The sequence below is a fragment of the Tachyglossus aculeatus genome, chromosome 9 (assembly GCF_015852505.1).
Source record: "Tachyglossus aculeatus isolate mTacAcu1 chromosome 9, mTacAcu1.pri, whole genome shotgun sequence".
NCBI classification, from domain to species: Eukaryota; Metazoa; Chordata; class Mammalia; order Monotremata; family Tachyglossidae; genus Tachyglossus; species Tachyglossus aculeatus.
In genome coordinates, this window is record NC_052074.1 from 51,398,226 (window position 1) to 51,419,359 (window position 21,134).

The 21,134-nt window shown below is 39.5% G+C and overlaps 1 protein-coding gene and 1 non-coding gene across 2 annotated transcripts in view; both read left to right on the forward strand.

The window, feature by feature from the left end:
• Positions 1-19,987, forward strand: part of LOC119932515 (sodium channel protein type 2 subunit alpha-like) — a 98,807-nt gene extending 78,820 nt beyond the window's left edge. Inside the window, exons 18-27 of the mRNA XM_038751761.1 lie at positions 1,844-1,964; positions 2,922-3,076; positions 6,494-6,667; positions 8,105-8,227; positions 10,468-10,749; positions 11,334-11,387; positions 11,860-11,997; positions 12,364-12,468; positions 14,611-14,881; positions 16,367-19,987. Coding sequence (XP_038607689.1) covers positions 1,844-1,964; positions 2,922-3,076; positions 6,494-6,667; positions 8,105-8,227; positions 10,468-10,749; positions 11,334-11,387; positions 11,860-11,997; positions 12,364-12,468; positions 14,611-14,881; positions 16,367-17,562 — 2,619 coding nt within the window. The 3' untranslated portion in view covers positions 17,563-19,987. The remainder of the gene's footprint in view (positions 1-1,843; positions 1,965-2,921; positions 3,077-6,493; positions 6,668-8,104; positions 8,228-10,467; positions 10,750-11,333; positions 11,388-11,859; positions 11,998-12,363; positions 12,469-14,610; positions 14,882-16,366) is intronic.
• A 705-nt stretch (positions 19,988-20,692) lies between these two features.
• On the forward strand, positions 20,693-20,830 carry LOC119932750. The gene has a single exon (XR_005452485.1). It is a non-coding gene; the product is annotated as a small nucleolar RNA SNORA7 (small nucleolar RNA).
• The last annotated feature ends 304 nt before the right edge of the window (positions 20,831-21,134 follow it).

The following is a 21,134-nucleotide window of genomic DNA, read 5'->3' on the forward strand; positions in this document are numbered from 1 at the left end:
TCCATCTTAGAGTGAATAAAGATGTCAATTCACCTTTCAGATAGAGCAGTAAATATCTCAGTCAATCCTAATCATGAGGTGCTGTATTCAGGCCCAGTGGTTTTTGTTTTTTTTTTTTAACACATCCTCCAACCTTAAACTCAAATAATTGCAAGGCAGAATGCTCTCAGGAGGATCCTCTATATGCTGTCAGGTTACCACTTCAGGACCCCACCATTTTGACTTGGCAGAGCATATACTGGCATACTCACACAAGCATGGGGAAACATGCCAACACATGCCAAGTTCCCAGATAATTAAGCACAGTAGTTTCCCTCTCCCCTTCTGCTCTTCTCCTCTTGCTGAGACTATATCTATACATTATGTCAAAATAACAAATGGGTGAATCTTGTCAAAAAGCTGAAATGACTTAAATTTTAAAATCTCAACTTTCCCAATAAAAAAATGCATTATCTTAGGTTTTCTACTTCTGTAGATGTGAGAACCCAGGATTCTGAGAATTCTGGGAGGTCTAAAACATGCAAATCACTAGTATTTTTAAGGTTGGAGAGAGAAATGTTTTATATGGTCAACCACGTTTGGATTTCACCTATGTCAAATAAGCCTGTACGAATTATTTATGATAACATTTTAGTTCGCCATCTTGCCCAGAATTGTATAATAATGGAAATCTACATCATGGGAACTCCAGGAAAATATAAATGAGTCCTTTTTTGAGGAGTAATGTCTCTAACTACTTGTTTCAAGTATCAGCCTTGTAACCAAAAGTATTTTCGGGGCAGAGATACGGCATCCATTTGTCAATATTAACTCATCTGGTTAAATGCCTATAAATCATGTGCTTACATCATTCCTTTTATACTCAAGCTATTTAGCAATGCAGCCATTTACTGATGTTATACGCTACAAGGTAATAACATTGTAACAGGTCGGAGAATGCTGTGACTAAAACTACTGTGATTTAGTGTGGTACACATATCTGGTTATACCTCAGTGTTGGCTTTTTAAGAGCCCTGTGGAAGATTGGAAATGCAGGATGTTCTTTGGTTCCATGACAACTTGCCTAGGCAGAATGCCAGGCAAATTAATCCCATTATATTCTCCTACGACAATATTGGATTTCCTTTGTAAAAGAGAAAAACCACCCTGTTTCTCTTTTTTGTATTGCTAGGACAGGTATGTGTGCCAGAATGACAAGTAGTTTCCAAATGCACCTAAACGTGCATTGGCAAAAGAGAATGCAAAATTTCAGCTCTTGCTCCAAAGCTAATATGCTGCCTTTTCTGAAATTACCAGTGGTGGAAAATATTCATGAACAATGGTTGTATGTATTTTCATGTCAATGAGTAGTAAGGTGTAAACTAAGATTTTTGCCATTTGTGTGTCTTAGATAAAAATACTTTCTGCATTCGACATGAAAATACGGTTCTCTGCAGCTTTTGTGGTTGGGTCACAATGTTAGAATGAAACGTTATGCCACTGACAGTCAAATTCATAATGGTCGAGATGGCAGTTACAGAAGTATGACCACCCCCGATAAGTGTTCCTGAAGCTTTTCATTTCGGAATTCACACGTATGGTTTAACTCATCCAAATTTTTAGAGGAAGCTCTTTTATATCAAGATAGTGAGGTGTTTTCCCTGAAAAAATTCATGCATAATTTTTATAACCTAATCTTGTGACCCTCACCTCCGGCAAAGCAGATTGGCATCTCATATGAACATTTAAGTAATTTATTTTTCATTTCAGAGCACAGAAATGCTCATGGAAGATTTGGGGTCTGTATCTTTATGAATTGCTTTCTATTTTAAATGAAATGGTCAAAATTGGTTTTCGATTCCAGAAGCTAAATGCATCCAGTTCATCTGAAGGCAGCACCGTTGATATAGGAATCCCAGCTGAAGGTGAACAGCCAGAAGCTGAGCCTGAAGAAGCCCTTGAACCAGAGGCCTGTTTCACTGAAGGTAAGCAAAACCACCTGGGTGTTGGGGAACGTCTGGTGGGAAGCCTGTGTTTTTCTCTTTCTTTCTATCTTTGAAATGTATGACCTGAAATCAGGTGAATCACCTGCATTTTAACAAACTTGGCCTTAACTTTTTTTGCATTTTATGCAGTCATTTTTATGCCAACATATTTCCTACCATCTATCCTTGAATATTTTCATGAAGAGATTGTTTCGGTAACTTTGTCTTTCACAGCTAGATAAAAATGAAATGAAGCCCCTATCTTTTAAATGAACAAGTCCTGAGAAAACACAAGGAATGAATATCCAATCTTAGCTCTGAAATAACTACCAAGGCTAACACTTGTTTGAGCATTGCTATTTTGGACAGAATAGTAGCTGCCTCAAACTGTTGAGATTATGCTGCATGATTAAAGCTCATTTTGCATAGTTGAATTTAGCCACTAGTCATCTTCGAATTAGCTACATTAAAAGCTGTGCAAACAAAACTTCTCCCACACTACCCAAATAAATAGTTGTAGCTCTTCTATATGGCATGATTCGGTTCAAAGATTTCTTTAAGATTAAACCCAGAAGGCCCACTGCATTTGCATTTAAATTTGGCTCTTAAAGCATCCTAAAGAGTGAACAGATAGTGCCGTTTTGGGGTGGAGAGGAGGAGTTCATTTGGTTTGGCTTTTCTTCCTGGTGTGTTGAAGGAGTTATATGCTTTAGATAGATTTTGTAAAGGAACTTGCATTCATTTTTCTTTTTCTCTTTAAGGGCTTTCGTGAATTCATTCCTCTTGAAGGATTCATTAACTCTTGATGGATGTTATATTAGTAATTAGCATAATCTCTGTATTTTCTTCTTGCAAGCATATTCATTAATGTGTCTGTAAAGCTAGCTGTTGCCGCAGATAATTGGATACTTTAATTCTAATTCCTCTTCATCCTTTTACCTTCATAATTTACCCTAGGCTGTGTGAGGAAGTTCAAATGTTGTCAAGTAAGCATAGAAGAAGGCAAAGGGAAGCTGTGGTGGAATCTGAGAAAAACCTGCTACAAGATAGTGGAACACAATTGGTTTGAGACCTTCATTGTCTTCATGATTCTCCTAAGCAGTGGCGCTTTGGTGAGTGAAAGTGAACCCAAAGAGAAGATGAGCAACTCAAAATGATTTTAAAATCCACGGGAACAAGTCTTTAGGTTACCTCCTGAATAAAAATTTTGAAATGGATTCAGAGGCACCATTATCATTGATAACAATGAGATTGAGTGAGCTCATGCATAGGGAGAGCTATTGAACTGAAATGCAAAAATGTTCATAATCTTCCTCCTGTTATCTAGTTAATAATAATAATAATAATGGCATTTATTAAGCATTTACTGTGTGCAAAACACTGTTATAAGCACTGGGGAGGTTACAAGGGGCTCATAGTCTTAATCCCCATTTTACAGATGAGGTAAATGAGGCCCAGAGAAGTGAAATGACTTGCCCAAAATCACACGGCTGACAATTGGCGGAGCCGGGATTTGAACCCATGACCTCTGACTCCAAAGCCCGTGCTTTTTCCACTGAGCCACGCTATGTGTGTGATAGCACTGGGGCTGTTAACAAAAAGGTGGTTTTTGTTTTTTAAACATGTCATTAGGTTTTCCCTATGTAAGTGCTGCTTAACAATACCATTTCATTTAATGGAAGGCTACATTTCAGTCTCCTCCTAGCCCTTTTTTTGCCAGGCTTTCATCCTAGACTTCATTTCCAAAACATTAAATCATTTTGATCTCTGAACTCTAGATTCTCTCTAGGATCACTCATCAATTACATGCTTCAAAACCGACGTCCATCTTCAATTTGATTACTCCCTAATCAAATTGTACTCTCCCTAAATGAAAACATCTCCACTTTCCCCTATGGAATGTCATCCAGTCTGTATTTGCCCTTTTATGACTTGTCAGTGTCATTTAATTTTTTTTAATCTAAGATTTCCAAGTCAGAGCCATCCCACCAAATGTAGAAGAAAACAGAAGGGAAATAGAGGTGGGTAGTGCAAGAGAAGCCTCAGCAGAAAGAATAAAGATTTTTTTAGAGGAAGCGGGGGATGGATATAGATTGTTGGGTGGCAGGTGGTATAATAGGTAACTGTGAAGAGAAGAAAAAAAATATGCATTTTCTACCAAAGGAGCTAGTAAACCAGGGAAGACTCTAAAGGAAACACTGGTGTCAGAGGAAATGGAGGTACAAACAGCTTTGTAGAGAGATTTATAAAGGTAACACTGGTGTCAGAGGGAATTGAGGTACAAATAGCTTTGTAGAGAGATTTAAAGGTTCTAGACAGTCATTCAGAAGTAACCCTATAAGTACAGTGTCTCCTAGGAACAGACCACCTTACTTTGCTCTCTGGGAAGTTACAAAGAGAAATCACTGTCCTGACTCACAAGACTTAAAATTAAATGTGTTAGGACATTTCAGTGCAAGTGAGAAGAAATGAAGAGAGGAAAGGAAGTTATGTGGAAACTGAGTAGCACAAAAGCCAGAAATTTGGTCAGACAAATTGAGGAGTAACTTTGAAAATGCTCATCTTTCTCAGCCCAGAAAGAAGACTGACATTGGTCTTAGCCAGGCTATCAGTAAACAGTACATTGTGTAGGATGATAAAAATCAGGTACATGGCACAAATCTTGGAAGTTGAGAAAAAGAACTAGCAGTAGTAAGCATAATTAAGAGCACGGAGAATGAAAGGAAGTCTTTATATCGTATCAACAGTGGAGAAGCAGCGTGGCTCAGTGGAAAGAGTATGGGCTTTGGAGTCAGAGGTCATGGGTTCAAATCCTGCCTCTGCCAATTATCAGCTGTGTGACTTTGGGCAAGTCACTTAACTTCTCTGTGCCTCAGTTACCTCATCTGTAAAATGGGGATTAAGACTGGGAGCCCCCCGTGGGGCAACCTGATCACCTTGTAACCTCCCCAGCGTTTAGAACAGTGCTTTGCACATAGTAAGCACTTAATAAATGCCATCACTATTATTATTATGATTATTATTATTATTATTATTATTATTATTATTGAGCAGCTTCTGGGCGAGAGCAATAATCTAGTTGCTTAGGGAACAGTCAAAGGAAGTATAAAATGCACTCACCTCAAGCTTGCAAGTTAATTAATTGATACAAGTAATCCTTAAAAATGAATGGATAAATCAGTGATTAAAATGTAAAGAAAAAAATTACAGGAAGAGAGAATTGAAGAGATGGGAGAGGGGTTGGGTTGGAGGTACAGAGAAGCTGTTAGGAACAGAAGAGAACAAGGAGAGGGGGCTGTGGGGGTGGGGAAGATGGGACAAGAGAAGGTGGTGCAGAGAGGGATTTATAGTGGGATTTTTACATACCTGTAGAGCTCAGCTGTTTGAGAGGCTGGACCTGGAATGTCGTAATTAATTGCATTTAGGTGTATAGGGAAATGTGCCTCACAATTCAGCTATTCTTGACACAACTGCATTTCCAAGGAACAAAACCTGATTGTGCCACGTGAAAAGAAGTTCTAAACTCACAACTAATTTTTATTTGGTTTTCTAACTCTGCAACAATAAGCATTTAGATTCCTGAAATGTTTTCATATTAAAAAAAAAGACAGCATCTCATTAATATTTTTGATGGAAAATCCACATCAATTAAGGTTTGAAAAGCCACATCAATTAAGATCTGTAGAAACTAATTCATTTTATTCCTCAAGTGTTTGTTCCTCATTGTCTTTAGGTCTGCTGGGAAGAGGGTTTAAATTTTTCTTTTTTTTTTTGTTTGCTTCAAAGAAATATCTTTCCTGAATATTTTTGCATGTCCTTAGAGATTTTAAGTATTTTCTAATTGTTGGTACAATGAAGTCAAAGCTGAGGCTAATTCCCAGTTCTTGGAGGTGATCTTTAGACTGTAAGCTCATTGTGGGCAGGGAACTTGTCAACCAACTCTGTTGTATTGATCTCTCCCAAGCACTTCGTCAAGGACTTTGAACATAGTGAACACTCAATAAATTGATGATGATCTGTATTAAGCAAAACGCTGTCATAGCAACCATCTGTGTTTTTTTGCTTTAAGCATTAGGTGGTCCTCCCAAGTTAAGCAAGGGTAATCTGTCTGCTGGGAAATTTTTCTGGCTATTTATTAATTCATTCATTCAATTGTATCTATTGAGCGCTTACTGTGTTCAGAGCACTGTACTAAGCGCTTGGGAAGTACAAATCGGCAACATATAGAGACGGTCCCTACCCAACAACGGGCTCACAGTCTGGTAGGGGGCTAGCAGAGCTAGCAGACTAGGATCCCAGAGAAACCATTCTGATTCAACAGGTTTCAATAGACATAGGTGTAATGAGCATCTGCTCATTACCTGGCCAAGGTACGGAGGAAACTGAAGTCTGAAATATGATAAACAGATCAAAAATCTACACTTGCCAGCATGTACCCCGAGAGAATACTTCCATTTTTGTGTTTGTTTAGTAAGGCAGGAAGGCTATGTAGTTAAGTGGTACTTAAAATGCAAACTTTTCTCCCACAGGCTTTTGAAGACATATACATTGAACAGCGGAAGACTATTAAAACGATGTTGGAATATGCTGACAAAGTGTTCACATACATCTTTATTCTGGAAATGCTTTTGAAATGGGTAGCATATGGTTTTCAAATGTATTTTACCAATGCCTGGTGCTGGTTGGATTTCCTGATTGTTGATGTAAGTAGATTAGTCTTTGTAGTTTTCCATTTGATAGTGTTTACATGTTATCATATGATTCTGTTCTCTGATAAACTTTCTAATTAAACAGTTCAGGTGAGAAGAAAGTAGGAAATTGTTTGGTATGCTGCTATTCTGACTTTGTAATGTTACTAATGCTATAATTCTAGATCTGATAGAGAGATTATGGAAATGGCATGGTAATATTGTTGATAGTAATGATATTTCTTGAGTCCAGGAGTAGAGCCAAAGCAGTGTGCTGAGCACTGGGGTAGATATTAGGTAAACAGATCAGACTCACACCTTGTTCCATCCAGTATTTACATGCTAAAATGTAGATTGTGCACAGGGGTGGAAGCAAGCTGGAACATCCCTGAACAAGGCACTGGTAAAACGATAAATGCCAGTGTGTCCGTTCCAGTTGGTATCATTTCAAAGCGTTCGCTTTTTGGTGGAGTGCCAAGCCACCTGGGCCAGGGACTCCACAGCAGTGAGGGGCTGGGCAGCCAGCGTTTCCCTCACTGGCAGTTGTGTGTGCCAAAAAACAGATTTGGCCCTAATGCATTGCCAGATCCTTCCCAAGACTGTGGCACAAAGCCCAAACAACTACAAGTGTGCCAGCCAGCCAGTTGGTCCCCAGTGATGTTGTTCTTGACCAGAATAAGTTGGTATGGCTCCAGGCAGAGCATGGGGCAATACTCAGGGAGTGGACTTGGGAAGTTGGCAACCACTTTTGCTGCCCCATCTCTGTTGGCTGGCAGAAAGCGCCTCTGGCCTGGCCTGGGGACCTGCGGGGGGCTTCTTATTCCCACCGGGCTACAGTTTTCCCATCAGCTCCACAGTTTTTAAAATACCTCCTATGCCCTCTTTTGCCCCCCTCATCTTTGCGCAGTGATGCTGGATCTATTTGGAAATGTCCTGCCCCATCCTACACCAGTATAATGAAATTATGTTTGTTTTCATCCCTGGTTGAGCAGATATCTTAGTCCCATTTTACAGGTGAGGATACTGAGGCACAGAGCCATAACGTGGCATACCTGAAGACACCCAGAAGGCGAATGGAGAGCTGGAACAAGAGCCTGTGTGTCCTGATTCCCAATCCCATGCCATTCTGTAGTGTTCTCTCCTTCCTTCCTTTCCCCCCTCTCGATTGTAAGCTAGTTGTGGGCAGGGAATGTGTCTGTTATATTGTTGTGTTGTACTCTCCCAAGTACTTAGTACAGTGATCTGTACACAGTAAGCACTCCATAAATCCAAATAATACTTGTTTTCCTGTAATTGATTATCTGAATAGGATTACAGAAGGATTCCCAAAGAAAGAGGATCAACTCGATTTTTTTTTTCTTTTCAGTACAGTGCATGCTGGATGTCATTCAGGTCTGATGGATGCTCACTGCAAGCTCACCACTCCACTTTCTCTTTCTCTTTGTTCTCCAGGTTTCTTTGGTTAGTTTAACAGCCAATGCTTTGGGCTACTCAGAACTTGGTGCCATCAAATCCCTCAGGACATTAAGAGCTTTGAGACCTCTAAGAGCCTTATCAAGATTTGAAGGGATGAGGGTAAGATCATGTCTTAAGTATTTAGAAACAATACATTTCTGAGACCTATTGCAAAATTAGTAACTAGTCACTGAGAAGTCACTTCAAACCACCATTTTTTATGGTATTAAATGCTTACAATGTGTCAAACACTGCTGTAAACTCTGGAGCAGGTACAAGGTAATTAGGTCAGACACAGCCCCTGTCCCTCGTGGGGAGCTGTTGAAGGTCAAAAAGGTGTCCCCAGTCCAGTACTTTGAATAAATTTTAAGCTAAATGTAATAAAAACAATTCTATTAATTGAGCACTTACTATGTGCAGAACCCTGTATTAAGCACTTGGGAGATTACAGCGTAACAGAGTTGGGAGACGTGTTCCCGGACCACAATGAGCTTAACTGTTTTTGCGATCGGAGAGTTTAAAACTTCTTAAGGAAGTTGCCTGTCTGCAAAGTTCTTTTCCCAATTTCTAGAAGAATTTGTCGTTTCAGTTGCTACTTCCTCTCTCTTCCTCTCCTTCTGGCCCTCCTTCTCCCTCACTAAAGTAATTTAGGGATTTACCTCCACCAGGGGTCAAGCCACCACTCCTGTGTTATGCATTTTCTCTAGTTTGGATTACCCACCCCTTAGTCCCTCCCATTGCCGGGAATAATTGAGAGCTGACTTACCAGAAAAGGGTGCAGGCTTGACTGTTTCTGATCAGCCGGGTCGATTCTCATTCTGCCCCATTCTGTGGGAGCTCTCCACCACGTTGCGAGAAACAAGAACCTATATTAAGATTTGTGGTGTTCCATTTAGAAATACGCAGGAAATCCCACTCAGTGTAATTTTAAACTGCCAAATTATTCTTCACAGTTTCCCACAGCTTCATTTCTTGTGTTTTGAGCTTTTTCAAGGGATACAAGTCAGAAGCTGGCAACACTCTGTTGCTCTAAGGCTGAGACTGAAATGGATAAAAAGCAGGTCAACTGTAGAAACACAGAAATTAATTAGAAGTTGAGGCACAAAAGGGCTGTAAAGAATATACATGGCCACTTGTGGCCCTCGTAGCTATAAGGCCCCAAACAGAATGGCAACCACAATGTGGAATTGTGTATTCTCACCCTCAGAAGTAATGAACACAGAAATGTGTTAGAGACATAAATTTTTCCAATGCACCTTGGACACAAGCAGAGAGGGGAATGACCTTCCTCTAGCCAACTCCAGTGTTCTTTGCTGGAATCACTCTTTGATTTGATTCTAGTGGATATTAACTGTCTCAAGGATGACTGATGCCAGCACTCTAAAGGGATCTTGAATCTTATATGGGAATGTCATAAAACGTGTAGAGCATACAGCTGGTAAACACTACATGGTCATCTGAGTTGAGACATTGTGTCATCTAACTTTCATTCTAGGAGGATCAGAGCTGACTCGGTGATGTTTAGGATACTGTTTTAACCATTTGTTAAAAGAATTGAAAGTGTCACTAGAAAAAGAAACTATGTGCATGCTTTTTTTTTCCCCTCTGAAGGGCTGGGAAGTTCAGGTGTAGGGAACAACAAAGACATTAACTAGAGTTTTCAGTGAAGTCATTTATACAACATGTGTGGATTTGAAGCCAATCTTGGTTCCTTGTAATCAAGGTTATGAAGTCCTACAGGATCTGAATGTCCCATGCACACATTTTAGGATTCTTTTTATTCTGAGACTCTGGAATCTTCCAAGAGTCACCATACAGATGACCTCCCAGGTTCTCCATGCTTGTTGCTTGTGTGAAAAAGCAAAGGGCCCACTACACAAATCACAAAAAAAAATTTTCTTGGAGTTAGTTGCAGTCTCTTTCCTACACTAGCCCACTTTTCCTGATTATTGTGCCAGTCCTGCCTATTCAGTGGGGTTCTGCATCATTCCATTTCATTTCCCTATCACCGCTTTTTTTTTAGCAATTTAGCTTTTAAATAATTCATAAGATGGTCAAATAAATTGTATTTAAGATGCCATCCTAAATTGATCTTTGTACTTATACTGTGTCCCAGAAATTGCTGGAATTTAATTACCTTACATCTTTCATTTCTTTTTCTGATAAGGTATTAAAATACAAAAATATTTTCAAATATTGGGTTTTTATTTATTTACACTTTTATGCTTTTTATTTTTCAATTTTGCTTATTTCACTCTTGGTTTAGGTGAGGCAGTTGGCAAAATGAAAAGAGCTTTTCTTTATTGAAAACATTAATGAATATTCATATGCAATTTAACTCTGTTTTTATTTTGTGTTAGGTGGTTGTGAATGCTCTTTTGGGAGCAATTCCATCTATCATGAATGTGCTTCTGGTTTGTCTCATATTCTGGCTAATATTCAGTATTATGGGAGTGAACCTCTTTGCTGGAAAGTTTTACCACTGTATTAACTTCACCACTGGGGAGATGTTTGACATTAGTGTAGTCAACAATTATAGTGAATGCAAGAGCCTCATAGACAACAATCAAACTGCCCGATGGAAAAATGTGAAAGTAAACTTTGATAATGTTGGACTTGGCTACCTTTCTCTGCTTCAAGTGGTAAGTGACCAACATCTATGTATTCTTTATAATCTTTTCATTAATGGTAAAACAATTTTGCCTATGTTTGTTCTAGGACAGATTGGAATGGATTGTTGCTGTTAAGTCTGTTTCTGTTAAACATATTTTTATATGTTGGATGGGGTCTGCAATTTTGACTTTGAAAGATTAGAGATTTTATTACTGATCAGATTTTAATGGTCCTGGTTGGTTCAACTATTTGGATTACTTTACAGATGAAGAAGAGGAGTATGTGCTTTAATAATTTTCTCTTTGTTGTGACACAAGAGATAACCTTTTTTATGTGCAATGTGGCTGGAACTGTGGATCCTGCGTTGGCCTTTTGGGCAATAAACAAACTCATAGGTGAACTTCACTGTCAGTGCTGTCTTCTTCAAATATAAAATACGGTGATATAGATACAACTTGAAATGTTTTACAAAGATTAACTTAAAGTATTACTATAGAGATATTGAATGTAAAATGAATTTTGGGGGTTTTCTAAGGTGCTGTGTCAGAAAGGCCTATTTTCAGTCTTCTTTAAGATCAACAGTATTAAAAGTTTAAAAAAATTATTTTTCTAGGCCACATTTAAAGGATGGATGGACATCATGTATGCAGCTGTTGATTCAAGAAATGTAAGACATATGCATGAGCTGTTCAATGGAACTATGTAAATTAATGCTTTGGAAAACAAACTGATAGAATAAGAATGCCTACTTTAGAAATAGATTTAAAAGAAACTATATTAGTTTGCAAAATGCGTTAAAATTATTTACTAACTAGCCCAAAATGTGTCTGTATATATTGTCTCATTTATCTTCACATCAACTTTGAAAGATAAGAAATTGACCTCTCCACCAATTGCCTTTGGTACGACATTATTCTTAATCGTCATGTTTTCTAAAAATGTTGGGCTCTTTTTTATATCAGTAAAGGAAAAATTATTTTTAAGATTCACTAACAGGTGAGATTTCACTGCTAGAGTAAATTATATTCAGATTGTAAATTTACAAATAGTTCAAGGAGGCCTTACTGTTTTGACCTGCAAGGGGTGTTTCCTATAAGGAACACGGTGCCTGATAATTTGTCATTCGTTGTATTTTGTAGGTGGAATGGCAACCCAAGTATGAAGACAACCTGTACATGTATCTTTATTTTGTCATCTTTATCATCTTTGGGTCATTTTTCACACTGAACTTGTTCATTGGTGTCATCATAGATAACTTCAACCAACAGAAAAAGAAGATAAGTATTAAAAATTTCATCAGTTCTCTGATTTATTTTTATGGAGCGAACAAGAACTGAAATAATTATTTACTGGGACATTTAGCATGTGAAAACAGCAGCCTTCTAACACTATAATTTTACACAGAATGTGAACACACAAATTCAGTTGTTCATAATATAAGTATGACAGGAGACTTTGGGATAAACCAAGTTTCTGAGAGTACTTGAGATGAAAGCTTTAGCTGGCACCATTTTCGTCTTTATAATTATCATCGACAAAATTATTGACTATCTATTTGCTAAATAGCTTCATAATTAGGTAAGGTATTTAGCAGGCAGAGGTTGTAACCATGATTGTAACCAGTTTTGCCCTCATTTTTATACTTTGGAGGTCAAGACATCTTTATGACAGAAGAACAGAAAAAATACTACAATGCAATGAAAAAACTGGGATCTAAGAAACCACAAAAGCCTATACCTAGGCCTGCGGTAAGAATAGCAGGCTTTATATGTGCAGAATTCTTATTTGTTTATTGGCCGCATTACTTTTTCTTTATTGGGTGAATTTATCACTTAAGCACCTTTGGGTGCATAACATAGCTAAAATCTACCCTTCCCTCTCCTTCCCAACTGCTACCATATTAATCCAGGCATTTCCCCTATCCTGCCTTGATTACTATATTAGCCTTCTTGCTGATCTCCCTGCCTCCTTCCTCTCCCCACTCCGATCAGTATACTTCACTCTGCTGCCGGCTTCATTTTTCTGCAAAAACATTCAGTCCATGTTTCCCTACTCCTCAAGAACCTCCAGTTGTTGCCCATCCACCTCGGCATCAAACAGAAACTCCTTACTGTAGTCTTGAAAACACTCAATCAACTTGCTCCCTCCTACCTCACTTATTACTCTCCTACTACAACCCAATCCACATACTTTGCTACTCTAACACCAACCTACTCATTGTACCTCAGTCTCATCTCTCTCACCTCCGACCTCTCACCCACGTTCCTGCCTCTGACCTGGAGTGTCATCCCTCTTCATATCCAACAATTACTCTCCTTCTCTTCAAAGCCTTGTTGAAAGCATATTTCCTCCAAGAGGCCATCCCTGGACTAAGCCCTCTTTTCATTTTCTTCCACTCCCTCCTGATTTGTTCCCTTTATTCATTCCCCTCCAAGCCCCACATCACTTACATACATATCTGTAATTTCTTAATATTACTACTAATAATGATAATAATGATGGTATTTGTTAAGTGCTTACTATGTGCCCGGCACTGTGCTAAGCTCTGGGGTGGATCCAAGCAAATCAAGATGGACACAGTCCTTGTCCCATGTGGGGCTCGTAGTCTCAATCCCATTTTACAGATGAGATAACTGAGGCACAGAGAAGTGAAGTGACTTGCCCAGGGTCACCCAGCAGACAAGTGGCAGAGCCAGGATTAGAACCCATGCCCATGTTCTATACATTTATGTTAATGTCTGTCTCCCCATCTAGACTGTAAGGTCACTGTGGGCATGGAATGTGCCTGTTATTATAATGTACTAAGCTCTCCCAAGAGCTTAGTACAGTGCTCAGCACACTGTAAACACTCAATAAATATGACTGATTGATTGATTTGGTGCACTATAAAGCACATCACTTTAGGTGGAGTTTTGGAATTGGTGAATGGGACACAGCAATGAGCTATACATTCCAGTTTTTCAGGCAACAAATAGTGTTTAAGCTTTTACTATGCACTTAGTATTTTTTAATGGCATTTATTAAGCGCTTAGTATGTGCAAAGCACTGTTCTAAGCGCTGTGGAGGTTACAAGGTGATCAGGTTGTCCCATGGGGGGCTCACAGTCTGAATCCCCATTTTACAGATGAGGTAACTGAGGCCCAGAGAAGTTAAGTGACATGCCCAAAGTCACACAGCTGACAATTGGTGGAGCCGGGATTTGAACCCCTGACCTCTGACTCCAAAGCCCGTGCTTTTTCCCCTGAGTCACGCTGCTTCTCTATTATTATGGTGTGTACAATACAAAATTGGAGCTAAAAGGATGCAGTTTTTTAGTCAACCAAGAGTGGAATGTTCCAAGTCACCCAGATCAAAGATCAGGTGGTCAAGACTTCAGAGTGTGTGTGTGTGTGTGTGTGTGTGTGTGTGCGCGCGCGCACGCACACATATACCCACACATTATTTAAGTAGAGTAACAAATATGAAAATCAATCATTTTAATGATACGTTTATTTCTAAGCTGATCATTTTGAGATCAAATCACAAAGCAACTGAATCGTCACAACCAAAATTTTCACCTAAATTTGAACCTGGTTTAATTTAGTGGCAGAGCATTGAATGTGTTTGAGAATAGAACTTGGTCAGAGGATTAACACCCAAAGTTGTCAGACTTGAGGTGATTATTTTGAGATGATCACATGATTATTTCGAGATGATCACACCCTAAAAAGAGGATTTGGGAAGAACCACATTATCTCGACTATTGCCTTTATTGTTCAGATTTATCGACTCTTAAACTGTCTACAGATTCTCTCTGTTTCAAAAGAAAAATGTGTAATTTCCTAAATGAAGTCATGGAAAAGAAGGACACTTGAAAGTCCTGAAGGAAGTAATGTGTATTTTTGTTTCAGAATAAATTCCAGGGAATGGTCTTTGATTTTGTTACCAGACAAGTCTTTGATATCAGTATCATGATCCTCATCTGCCTTAACATGGTCACCATGATGGTGGAAACAGATGACCAGAGTCAAGAAATGACTAACATTTTGTACTGGATTAACCTGGTGTTCATCGTTCTGTTCACGGGAGAATGTGTGCTGAAGCTGATCTCTCTCCGCTATTATTACTTCACCATTGGCTGGAACATCTTTGACTTTGTGGTTGTCATTCTCTCCATCGTAGGTGAGAAGGGTTTTTCTTTCTAAACTGAAAAATCAATTAACAGAGGGTGAAAAACGTAAATGAAAATAAAGCTTTGCTGCCCTTATTTTTGATATTCATCTAAGCATTTACAAACTATCCTTGATAAGATGGTTCTTTAGCCTCCTGATTCCCTAAATGCAGATGGGACATGTTGAAAAGAGTGCTTATATTTCGTTTTTTCATTTGCCATCCTTTTCGAAATCAGAAGCTGATATAAATTCAGCTCTGAATATCACAGCATTTTCTCTAAGGAATTACAGGATGCAATCTACTTAGTAATTTAAAAAGTCACTGAACAAAGCAATGTGCAAGGACTACTTACTGGGTGCAGTAGAAGTATGCTGTTCTCATTTCAATATTGTGTGAAGGGGATAGATCCATTAATGCTGCCAAATCAGGATTTTGTCAGGACTTAGGCTTACCTTTGCTCTGTGATCTTTCTCTTGAAATATGAAAAAGCCCATTAGACTTTACTTTCTGTGCAATATAGTGGTTGGTAGGATTCCTTTAAACACTGAAGACAATGTTATCCAATGGCAAACTTTTAGTACAGTGCTCTACACACACTAAGCATTCAATAAATACCAACAATTGATTGAGAGCATTGAGGCAGGAGTCAGGAAATCCTGAACATCATTCCCGACTCCACCACTGACCCAAGGAGTAACCTAAGGCTATAATAATGGTAATATAATAATAATGATGGCATTTGTTAAGCACTTACTATGTGCAAAGCACTGTTCTAAGTGCTGGGAGGATACAAGGTAATCAGGTTGTCCCACATGGGGCTCACAGTCTTAGTCCTCATTTTACAGATGAAGTAACTGAGGCACAGCGAAGTGAAGTGACTTGCCCAAAGTCACGCAGCCGACAAGTGGCAGAGCCAGGATTAGAACCCATGACCCTCTGACTCCCAAGCCTGGGCTCTTTCCACTGAGCCACGCTGCTATTTAAGTGCTTACTATGTGCTAAGCACTGGGGTAATAAAATAATCAGGATGGTCATATCCTTGCCCCTCATCAGGCTGAGAGCAAGGATTTAATCCCCAGAGAAGTTAAGTGACTTACCCAAGGTCAAACATCAGGCAGGAGGCAGAGATGGGATTTGAACCCAGGTCCTCTAACACCCAGCCCTGTGCTCTTCCTGCCCACTAGACCACACTGCTTCCCACCTGACACCTTGTCACAAGGCATCCACTGACCCACAGGATTGTAAGAAGAAATGTTTATCAATTAACTGATAAATGTATTTATTACTTGTCGTTAACTATTAACTATTCATTCCTTCATTTTGTTCTGCTTTTGTTTACACAGGGATGTTTCTAGCCCAGTTGATAGAAAAATACTTTCGTAAAGGATTGTAAGAAGAAATGTTTATCAATTAACTGATAAATGTATTTACTACTTGTCGTTAACTATTAACTATTCATTCCTTCTTTATTTTGTTCTGCTTTTGTTTACACAGGGATGTTTCTGGCCGAGTTGATAGAAAAATACTTTGTGTCCCCGACCCTGTTCCGAGTGATCCGTCTGGCCAGGATCGGCCGGATCCTGCGGCTCATTAAAGGAGCCAAGGGGATCCGCACGCTGCTCTTTGCCCTGATGATGTCACTGCCTGCCTTGTTCAACATCGGCCTCCTGCTCTTCCTGGTCATGTTCATCTACGCGATCTTTGGCATGTCCAACTTCGCCTACGTCAAGAGGGAAGTTGGGATCGACGACATGTTCAACTTCGAAACCTTCGGCAACAGCATGATCTGCCTGTTCCAAATCACCACCTCCGCCGGATGGGACGGTTTGCTTGCGCCAATCTTGAACAGCGGACCCCCAGACTGCGACCCTGAGAAAGATCACCCCGGAAGCTCAGTTAAAGGAGACTGTGGCAACCCCTCTGTTGGGATTTTCTTTTTTGTCAGTTACATCATCATATCGTTTCTGGTGGTGGTGAACATGTACATCGCCGTCATCCTGGAGAACTTCAGCGTGGCCACCGAAGAGAGCGCCGAGCCCCTGAGCGAGGATGACTTTGAGATGTTCTATGAGGTGTGGGAGAAGTTTGACCCCGACGCAACCCAGTTCATAGAGTACAGTAAACTCTCTGACTTTGCCGCGGCTCTGGATCCCCCACTTCTCATAGCCAAACCGAACAAAGTCCAGCTCATCGCCATGGACCTGCCCATGGTCAGCGGGGACCGGATTCACTGCCTCGACATCTTATTCGCCTTCACCAAGCGCGTTCTGGGAGAGAGTGGAGAGATGGACGCCCTCCGCATACAGATGGAAGAGCGGTTCATGGCATCTAATCCCTCTAAAGTCTCCTATGAGCCCATCACAACTACTCTGAAACGAAAACAAGAGGAGGTGTCTGCTATTATAATTCAGCGAGCTTACAGACGTTACCTCTTGAGGCAAAAAGTTAAGAAGGCTTCTTGTATATATAAAAAAGACAAAAGTAAAGAAGGGGATGGACTGCCTATCAAAGAAGAGATGATCATTGATAAACTCCATGAAAATTCCACACCAGAGAAAACAGATGTGACCCCCTCCACCACCTCTCCACCTTCCTATGACAGTGTAACAAAGCCAGAAAAAGAAAAATATGAAAAAGACAAAACAGAAAAGGAAGACAAAGGGAAAGACGTCAGGGAAAGCAAAAAGTAAAAAAGAAACAAAGAATTCCATTTTGTGATCAATTGTTTACAGCCTGTGAAGGTGATGGGTTTTTTTTTTTTTTTTTTTTGTCAACGGGGCACTCCCCTGGGAGGTCTTTGCCAAACTGACTGTTTTTACAAACATATACTTAAGGTCAGTGCCTATAACGAGGCAGTGACCCCCTCGTCAGCAAACTGTTACCCCCTAGACCCGGGTAGCGACTTTGACAGGAGGTTGCTGTTTTCACTACCAGCTGACACTGCTGAAGAGGAGAGACAAAATGGCTACTCAGACTGTAGGGACCAGTTAAAGAGGTGAAAAACTAAAATTTTGTGTGTGTTTAACATATGACTCTTGACTACGTAATTGTATCCACGGTTTGCTTTTCAACTGCTACATCCGCCATATTTTTACAAATTCTGTGTTGGTGAACTTATCATTTTTTTAATTCACAGGTTGTTTACTATTATATGTGACTATTTTTGTAAATGGGTTTTATGTTGGGGAAAGGGTTCCAGGGAGGGGAAGCAATGAATCGCTAATGTACAGACAGAAACAATTTGCATGAAGGCATGCTGCACTTATTGATCACGCACGGAAAATCATAGCATCACAAAAAGAAACAGTTACACTACTTTATGTTTGGGGAATGTCTCTAAATTTTGAGGTGCATAACAGCTATTCATGTTTCCAAGTGTCTAATCCAGACCAATCTTAATGTGCCTGTAAAAGTCTTATAGGATCTACAAGAATTGGAGAGTTATTTTCTTTTTACACAATCCATTCGCTCTGTTTAGTTGGTACAGTTGCTATTAAAAGTTCCGGCAGCACGAATTTTCACTTTTGGTTTAAGTGTCCTTCGACAGCGTATGAAGCTACTCTAATGGATCTGCTCCAGAATTTTGAATTGACCAAAAACCCTTTAGAAAGTTCATTCTGCTCCCTCCTGCGGTATTGTTTAGCCATCTTCTGCTCTCAGCAAAGTTGACATAGTATTTGTCAATTTGAAAAATTGTCTGCTATGTAAATAGTTATTTTACCCTGTGGTGCATGTTTGAGCAAAAAAAAAAAATAGTAATAATAAATAAATAATGACCCGAGCACAGTATTTATTGCGTCAAATATGTACCACGATACGTGTCGTTTGCAAGCTTTCAACAGGTAATAAGATGTAATCAGTACCATTATAAATAGTTGGGAGGCAAACACTGATGCATGTTTCTCTTGCCTGTTCTGCTGTACCTTACTCCTTCCACTGCTCAGAAGTCTAATATGGGAAGCCATATATGTCAGTGGTCAAGTGAAACAAATTTGTTCAACTGAGACCTCATTTCTTCATGTCATTAAGCAATAGTTTGCAGCAATCTAAGAGCTTCTTGCTTTGCATTCTTAAATTTTAAGTGAATACTGTACAGGGTATAGCCAGACTGTACAGATATGTTGCAAGCTGCTTAAATCTGTTGAAAATATATGCTTAGAGTTTTCTAAGAAAGTATAAATACTGTAAAAAGGTCATTTTATTTTATTTTTCAGCATTTTGTACATAAAATGAGAAATGAAAATTATCTTCAGGTTGCTGTCACAGTCACTTTTGTTACTTTCTGTCCATAGCACTTTTTAAATTGAAGAACATCACAAAATAAGGAATCAAGACCAGGATGGGTCGTCGTAGGTTTCTGCTTTTTTATTAGTACTGTATATTTGCACACATTTCAATGTGAAATAAATCTCAGACTGAGTCCAAATTTCACCGGCTTCCAAGTAGTTCTATGTTGTCATGGACAGGGGGATTGGGGAAAACGAGTTTGAATTCCTAACACTGCCTGCATCAAAAGTTTCAACATCAGGCTCCTTGATTCATGGGACCATTGATCTTTCCCGTCATTTGTTTATGCAGACTACTCTTTTTCTTGTCGGTTCATGCTGCACTAGAACTGTCCTAGATATGATGTGGGAGCCACAGTCTTTTTCACGAGAACCAAGTATAGAAACTGTGTTATACGTCACACTGGGAGATTTTGTGTCCCTTACAAGAGCAAAAGTTAAATGTAGACTTCTTTTACTAAAGCTATTGACTTGTTGTGTGTTGGTGAACTGCATGCAGGAAAATGCTATTACCGTAAAGAACGGTAGACCACATTACAATCAAGCCAAAAGAATAAAGATTCCTTTTTATTGTATCGTTCTGTCTTCGAAAATTAATGAAATTAAAAGGTAGATTTCTATGACATAAAATGGTCTATTAGAGAAAATAAATGTAAAAGAGACTAAAATTCAAGATAGTAGTTCATCTTTTAAAATTTCTCATGGAAAATAGAGTCAACTACCTAACGGGAGGGCTGTATTGAATAGCTAATTTGGCTGAATACCAGGAAATGGTATTGGGTGGAGTGATGGAAAGTTACCTAAATTAATAAAAATTTTACTAACCTTGTAAGTTGAGTGGGCCTTTCATTTCCCCCCTTCCCCCGCCTTTCGTTCTATTTCCAAATCCCCTTTATCCTTAACACCTCCCCATATTTACATATTTATGTAAAGGTACTTACTGAGCGTTTATTGTATGCAGAGAACACAACACTATGTACATGACTCAACGCTTTTCTCTCTGTTCCTTAAATTTTCCTGACGCTACCCATTTCCATGTTTTTTTACCCTGTTCAAAGGTGATATTCTTACTCAGATTTACCCAGTTCCTCTGGTCTACTTTTAGAATTGGAGGATCCAGTGAGCTCCAGGTGATTATGCTTCCACATTTCCAGAGTGGTTTATGTCTCCTATTGCCGTCCAAAACCTAGAGCGTGCCAGTTGCCATGATAATGAAACATGTAAGATTTCTTCTATTTACAATGGAGAGCTAATGTCTGGAATATCCTCACTTTACAGCACACATAATATGCCATAAGACTTCACGGCCAACTGGGGCAAAATTTTCTACCTCTAATTTTCGCAGCTTGGGTGGCTAACCATTCTCGTCTTTCCTTAGTCTGTATATAGAAGTCCATTCTTGAAAAGCCCAGGATATATTTCTGAATTCTTCTGTTCAGATATACTCTGGGTTTGCAGTCCCAGCCACTTCAGCAATTATTCAGTCTCTGTTTCATTTCTTTCTCTGAAAATGCGTTTCCCAAAAGCCAATAACCACCTCTCAGGGTCACACCTGGAGAGTTTCCAGTACTCTACCAGTCTCGACTACGGGAGGGAGAGTCAAGCAGAGGCATATCCATTCCATTCCTAGCTTGGGCAGTGGCTAGCGAGTGGAAGGCAATCTGCTACAAGTCAAAACTCACCTGTGCTGGGCAGCAGCAGCATGGGAGAGAGTCAGCAGAGAGTCAGGTTTACTGAACAGAAGGAGGCAATGGTAAATCACTTCTGTATTTTTACCAAGAAAACTCTATTGATACACTACCAGAACGGTGGCAGATGAAGGTGGGCCGTTCTAGGAGAGATGTGTCCATGACGTCACTATGGGTCGGACACGACTTGACAGCATAAGACAACAACAAAGCCAATAACAGTGCAAGAATGCTAACTGAGATGTAGTTGTAAAATTGCTTGAAACCAAATTTTCACACTTCGCTGCT